This window comes from Cibotium barometz, chromosome 4 (assembly GCF_041138505.1).
Source record: "Cibotium barometz isolate CiBa-2024 chromosome 4, ASM4113850v1, whole genome shotgun sequence".
Lineage (NCBI taxonomy): Eukaryota > Viridiplantae > Streptophyta > Polypodiopsida > Cyatheales > Cibotiaceae > Cibotium > Cibotium barometz.
Window position 1 is genome coordinate 53,971,409 of NC_141049.1, and position 7,136 is coordinate 53,978,544.

The 7,136-nt window shown below is 43.6% G+C and overlaps 1 protein-coding gene across 1 annotated transcript; it reads left to right on the forward strand.

Moving 5' to 3' along the window:
• Window positions 1–231: 231 nt before the first annotated feature.
• On the forward strand, window positions 232–5,807 carry LOC147639402 (pentatricopeptide repeat-containing protein DOT4, chloroplastic-like). Its single transcript, XM_086790890.1, has 3 exons — window positions 232–569; window positions 768–811; window positions 954–5,807. Exons 1-3 carry the CDS (start codon window positions 377–379, stop codon window positions 3,864–3,866), a joined length of 3,150 nt encoding a protein of 1,049 aa, XP_086647016.1. The 5' UTR covers window positions 232–376; the 3' UTR covers window positions 3,867–5,807.
• The last annotated feature ends 1,329 nt before the right edge of the window (window positions 5,808–7,136 follow it).

Here is a 7,136-nt window from a genome sequence, read left to right on the forward strand (position 1 = left end):
TGCACAACTGAAGCTATGATTGAGGCATGTATTCACCTAGAATATCAGATTTCCTGGGGGCAGTCCTCTTTTGTGTTAGAAAATGATAGGTGGAGTCTAATATGTAGCTTACTTAACATGGAGATGTAGAGTCTGTGGATGAACTTGGAGCTGGGACTCAATGTAAAGCTGTAAAGTTGTTTTTGGAATTATATATATATATATATAACTATTGTTCCCCCCAAAAAAAGAGGAAGAAGATGAGCTCTTGTAATTCTAATTGTGCTGATTAAGTGCTAATAATAATTGGTATGGTTAATAGCTCTTGCAATTAAGATAGTCTGCCCTTATGACACATACGACCCAAGCAACAATAGTTTACTAGAGGAGGTGCAAGATGATGTCTTCTGTAGCCATGGCCTCGATTACTGCCGCGCCTCCACCAAGCTCGCTAGAACAGGTTTCGATTGCAGAGCAGAATTTTCTTGCAAACAAGAACATACGTGCGTTCTCAGATCTTCAGATTAGTGTCCAGAGAACCATCACAGGCCAGAACTCACCTCTACATTTCTCAAAAAGCTCGAATTCAGGTGCGGAAGCTCTATTTCAGAACATCATTTATCTATCTTCTGTTTGCATATAGTGTTAGGTAGTGGACATAGTTTTCTCCTAACAACATCAAATTTTATCATCTGTTTAAACAAATTTTGTCATCTGTTTATATTTTCTGTTCCCAGATAATACATGTTTTGAACATTTTTTTCTTACAATTTTGCTTCTGTTCGCAGAAAATAATACAGGTCGCTTTTGCTGGGAGAATTCAACAGTCAATGTAAGTGATTGATTTGGAAATACTTCCAAAAATAGTCCTCTTATTTTGTTCCCTCCTCTCTTACTCATCGACTTTTGTAAAAAATAATAAAAAAGGAAATTTGAATCTATAAATTTTGATGGAGCTTCACGAGTTGCAACAGATAACCCCAAATGTCCCAGAATTTGACCATAAGATAACCGAGGATCGTGTGTGGACGGGCGGAAGGGTTGCTCACATGGTGGAGGAAAATTGGAGCACGGTAAGCAATGAGACACTTCTGGGTAGAGAGCACAAGGGGCATGCAAGCGCCTTAGCCATTGCCAGCTTCGAATCAGAAGTGCAAATTAAAACATCCAAAACGTGGCTGGTGCATGAGCACGGTGATTGGGACATCTTAAGCTTGGAGGAGGCTTTTACTGTTCTAAAACAGACAATTGAACCACCTTCCATAGAGAATTTTGTTTGCATTTTGCAGAAATGCAGGAAAACCAAAGGTCTAGCCAATGCCAGGTCTTTGCATGCTCACATTTGCAATAAGGGACTAGAAGCCCACAGAGATGTCGGGAATTATATTGTGCCTATGTTTGTGGAGTGTGGAAGCGTGTTGGATGCTGAACAGCTCTTTTGCAGGCTGGTTTACCAGAATGAGCATTCATGGACTTCCTTGATAATAGGCTATGTTCAATGTGGGCATTTGCAGAATGCTGTTGCTTTGTACAGGAAAATGCAGAATCATAATATACATCCAAGCAGCCACACGCTTGTTGCTGTGCTAAAAGCGTGTGCTAGGTTGACAGATGTGGAAAGGGGTAGGGAAGTTCACGTTGAGATTGCACGAATGGGGTTAGAAACCGATCCTAATGTGGGCAGCACTTTGATTGGGATGTATGCAAGATGTGGTTCACTTTCATTGGCACAGGAAGTATTTGACAAGTTGTTGGTTCGAAATGTTGTGTCATGGACTGCATTGATTGCAGGATATGCTGAGTACGGCCCTTTCCAAGAAGCACTTGAATGGTTTGAACAGATGCAGATAGCCAGTGTCTCTCCAAATGCTTTCACGTTTACTTGTGTCTTGAAGGCTTGTGGCAGCATATTAGCCATAGACAAGGGCCGAGAAATACACACAGAGGTCACAGTGAAAGCACTTGAAGCAGATCTTTTTGTTGGTAATAGCCTGGTTGGCATGTACGCAAAATGTGGCTCACTTTCTGAGGCTCAAGAAGCCTTTTACAAGCTGCCAGTTCGAGATGTCGTGACTTGGACAGCACTGATTGCAGGATATGCTGAACATGGACCTGCAGAAGAAGCACTAAGCTGCTTTGAGCAGATGCAGCTGGGGGGTGTCTCTCCAAATGCTGTCACAATTGCTTGTGCCCTGAAAGCTTGTGGCAGTCTAGGAGCCATTGACAAGGGTCGAGAAATACACAGAAAGATCACAGGAAAAGAGCTCACAAGAAACCCTTCTATTGGCAACAGTTTAGTTGGCATGTATGCCAAATGTGGTTTGGTTTCAGAGGCACGGAAAGCTTTTGACAATTTGCCAGTTCGGGATGTTGTGTCGTGGACTGCACTTATTGCAGGATATGCTGAACATGGACTTGGGGAGGAAGCATTTGATTGTTTTGAGCAGATGCAAGCAGAGAATCTCTTTCCTAATGCTGTCACCTTTTCTTGCATCTTGAAAGCTTGCAGCAACGGAGGATTCATTGATAATGGCCGATATATACACTCAGCAATTGTACGAAGGGGATTCGAGAGAGAGCTTTCTATTGGTAACACATTGGTCGGTCTGTATGCTAAGTGTGGCTCACTTGTTGAGGCACAGGAAGTCTTTGACAAGCTGCTGGTTCAAGATGTTGTGTCGTGGAATGCCTTGATTGCTGGGTATGCTGAACATGGACCTGGTCAGGAAGCGCTGAATTGTTTCGAGCAGATGCATCTGGAGAGTCTCTCTCCAGATGCTGTCACAATTGCTTGCTGTTTGAAAGCTTGTGGTGGCATTGGAGCCATAGAAAAGGGCCGACAAATACACATGAACCTGGCACAAGAGGCTTTCATGAGAGATGCTTCAATTGGCAACAGTTTGATCAGCATGTATGCAAAGTGTGGCTCTGTTTCAGAGGCAAGGGAAGTCTTTGACAAGCTACCAGTTCGAGATGTTGTAGCATGGAGCTCAATGGTAAAAGGATACGGCATTAACCATGAGGGTTCCTTGGCTATGCAATGTTTCAACGACATGCATGCACAAGGTGTGAAGGCAGATGCTGTTACCTTCATATGTCTTTTGAATGCATGCAGCCATGCTAGCCTGGTACTCGAGGGTCAAGAGTATTTTAAGGTTATGAGAGAAGGATATGGTATACTACCAACCATAGAACATTTTACTTGCATGGTTGATCTTCTTGCAAGGTCAGGGCGTCTGTATGAGGCAGAGGAGTTTCTTGACATGCTATGTCCTTCATCTGTAGGAATATGGGCAGCTCTGCTTAGTGCATGCAAAACGCATGGGGAAGCAGAGCTAGGATTTAGATGCTTTCAGCAGCTTGTTCACATGAAGCCAGATGATGCTACTTGGTATGTTCTAATGGCGGATATCTACGCAGGTGCTGGCAGGTGGGATGATGCTCATAGGGTAGAAGAGCTGAGGAAATCTGTGGGGGCTAAGAAAAAACCTGCAAGTGCTTCGATAGAGGTGAACAAGCAAGTGCATGAGTTTGTAGTGGGCCATGATCGAAATGAGGAGCTTCTGGCAATCCAGAGAATCTTAGGCTCACACATGAAGAATGAAGGGCATGTGCCAAATCTAGATTTGGTCTTGAAACCCCTTCCAGATTCAGACAAAGAAGCGGTTTTATGCCAGCATGCAGAGAAACTGGCAATAGCCTTTGGGCTTGTCAATACTCCTCAGGGAGAGACATTGCGCGTGACCAAAAATCTGAGGATGTGTAATGACTGTCATGATGCAGGCAAGGTTGTATCCCGGATCGAGAGACGGGAGATCATTCTGCGAGATGACTGTTGTATACATCATTTCAAGGATGGCTTGTGTTCTTGTGGGGATATGTTCTGATGGTCATGCTGGTCTTGACAGACTAGGCAAGGCTATACAAGATTGCAAGAAATTTTGAGCGAGCTGAAAGGAAATTCAGTATTTGCTTTTCTCTGTTGTAACCACTTTGTGAATCTTGAAGCATGCGTTGCGATTTATGCTGGCAAAGAGAGCAAGGTGTGAATGGGTTTAATGCAGAGCTGTATACACTGTACAGTGTAGACCTTGAATTTTGCTGACTCCAAGTTACTCAAGGCTACCTCCTGGAATGGGCATGATTATATTCTCAGAGCAACTTTGATTGCCCAAGGGAGCCAAGTGAGGCATCCGAGTATGGGTAGATCTTGATGCCTATTGCATGGTTGGAAAAGCGACACCTTAATGTGTGGCAGAGCTGGCAATCACTGAGGCACATGCGCACACGTAAGGAAGGATAAACGTTTACTGTGTTCGTCAGTTGGGCCGGTGCAGACACCAACTAGTTATCATACAACAGCTACAGCAGTTCATCTATATCGATGTGTCCATAGTTCAAATGTCTCATTTGGCAATGGGCACTACATTCTGTGACTTCTTACATGGTGGTTAGAGATTTTATATTGTGAGAAAATTGAATGAGAAGCCCATCCATCCAATTGAGCATGGAAGGTGTAGTACACACAAGATCTTCAAACGGTCATTTTGATTGCAGATACTTAAGGTTTCAGGGGGTGGTAGTGCTTTCGATAAGTTGCTGCAAATTAGTGAATTATGTGAAATTGCTAGGCTGGCCAATAGGTTTAGTGGCGCACACATTTGGGTGCTGCCCGTTTTTGGGTCATTTTGGAGGCTCCATTTCTTTATGGTGGGTTTTGCACCTCTCACGTAAAGAGGTTCTCAGCAGTACAGAGCCCTCACAGTACCAGTGCTTGCTCCTGTTAGTTAGTTTCAATCAGCTCACACCATGCAGGGCGCAGTGTTTGCATGGAGCAGACAGGTGGCTTGAATACAGGTGGTAAGATGGGACAGCTATCATGGTTGGCAGGAGCCTGGCTGGGTAAGACGGCGGGTTTAAGAGTGCTGGACTGCACCTACATGTGGGCATCAGCAGGGGTGACAGCTTAGCAGCCATGTAGGCAATATCTTTTAATGGGCAACGGTGAATTAGTGTTGCCTACCTATATGCTTGATGCATCTATGGAGGTTTGATTTTGGCCTGGCCTTTGCTGAATCAGGGTCTGATAAAGGCCCAGCAGATGCAGTAGGATTTTCATGGAGTTCTGATGTATATTTAAATGCATAAAGGTCTGTTGTAGAGGCAAATTTGGTAGCCTCAAGAGAGGCGTGATCATGTGGGTGAGGCAAGATTTGTTGAAAGGAGAGGTTAAAGACAGGCTTCTTTGAAGACCGGAGGGGGGCAACTTATACAAAGGGTTGAGCTGAGCTGGACGGCTGAGAACTGGGAGGTATCGTGAACAGGAGTCTCATCAAGCTAACTGTGTCATCTTGTTGTGCCTTAGCAAGTTTGACTTGGTTCTTCCTCCGCAAAACAAATCACATGGAGGGAAAGAACATGTCAACCATGAGGGTTGAGAAAATTAAACATGCAAAGTGTTCCTCAAGTTGAACAAGCAGAGGCAAGGTTATGTAACTACAGGTAAGATTTATAGTTTCACAAATCTCCTAGTTGACATGTGAGTGCATGTTCACCTTGGATTGAGTTTTCAAGGACTGTGTCCTTGAGAGTTTGGCTTGGGCATGTGTATGGATCATATGGGTGGTGCCCATATGGAGTCCAAGGACATGACAAGATGATTCGGATGTGTGTATTGATCATATGGGTGGTGCCCATCACTGCTGAAATTTGAAGCCTTCAGAGGGCACAAAAGCCCTCCAAGCCTTCTAGAGAAGGCCTCTTCTAAAATTGGGCAAAAGGCCATCAATCCGATTTTTATATATATAGATTTGCATATTTGAAGGCTAGCTATGGTCAAAGTAAAATTTGGCATTCTAATTGAAGGTTGGGGTCGGTCTTCAAATTTCATCCCTGGCTGCAGGTAGAAGAAGGCCATCAATCCGATGTTTTTTTAAATTTTTTATATCTAGATACGCATGTTTATGTGAATTCGAATTCTAGCAAGGTCAAAGTAAAATTTGGCCTTCTAATTGAAGGTTGGGGTCGGTCTTCAAATTTCAGCCTGGTGTCCATATGGAGTCCAATGACATGATGACGAGACTCATTGAGAGTGGTGACTCTTTTGAGTGTCTTAGGATTTATGGGCGGTGCTGCCCATATAGATACTAGCCTGTACACATGGTGTATTGTGAAGGTTGGAGAGGATTTATGGTGTACAAGATGAAAGATGGGGATTTTCCGAAACGTTAATTGCATGTGTACACACTAGATTAAAACAAGGCCGTACTGGTCACACAAGTTGGATCATATTTTCAAAATACGTGAAGCTGTTTTCTACGTGTATGGACTGTACAGATACCTGTACAGACGGTACGGATATGTGCACAGGCTGCGTATGGACAGCTAGTTACTTGGTACTTGGCTTATTATGCATGTGTAGCCACCTGATAGCTCGTTTTTGCATGAGGAGCTATTTTTGGCATGTATAAAGAGAATGTGGGGGAGAGAAAGAAAGAAAGATATATTAACGTCTGCGAAAGGCTAAAGTGGCCTATGAGACCAGAACATAGTACACAGCTGATGGTGTCTCATCAAAAGTAAGACAAAAAGAACTAAAAAAGTCCTAAAACAGTCCTAAACAGCTATGAAAGGAAAATACTCCTACTGAGGTACAACAAAAGTGTATAATATCTACAACTAGCATAAGGCTGGTGTAATCTGCTCATCAAGCAAATTACACACAGACACACACACACAAGAGAGTGCAAGACGAGAGAGATGGATGGCTGAATTTTCTTCTCTTCTCTATAACCATATATCTAAAAGATAAGAGTACATACATAAAGGAAAAGTACTCTCTTGCAACAACATACAAAGTGGTTGGTCTATAGTGTGAACTCGACTATGTGAGCTGGCGCTATAACCATGCCATAAGTCTAGTACTCCAAAGTGGTTGTCACACAGCGTGTCATCCACTGGCGGCATATCGACCATAATCTCACCAACCATGCCAGTGACATAAGTGCGAAAGCTGTTACCCAGGCGGGTCATCAATGTTCGTTGTAGCACTAGTTGAGCTCGATATCTCAACACTCCCTCTCGAGCTCAACTCCACACACTGCAGTCCAAGTAAGCTCCTAAACCTGTGGAGCTTCTCTGTGCCCAATGCCTTCGTG

Bases quoted from the DNA above. Each gene is read 5' to 3' on its own strand.
- LOC147639402 (XM_086790890.1), top strand. From the start codon at position 377: ATGATGTCTTCTGTAGCCATGGCCTCGATTACTGCCGCGCCTCCACCA. The intron at 570-767 runs GTGCGGAAGCTC...TTCTGTTCGCAG, and splicing joins CTCAAAAAGCTCGAATTCAG to AAAATAATACAGGTCGCTTT. The intron at 812-953 runs GTAAGTGATTGA...GAGTTGCAACAG, and splicing joins GGGAGAATTCAACAGTCAAT to ATAACCCCAAATGTCCCAGA.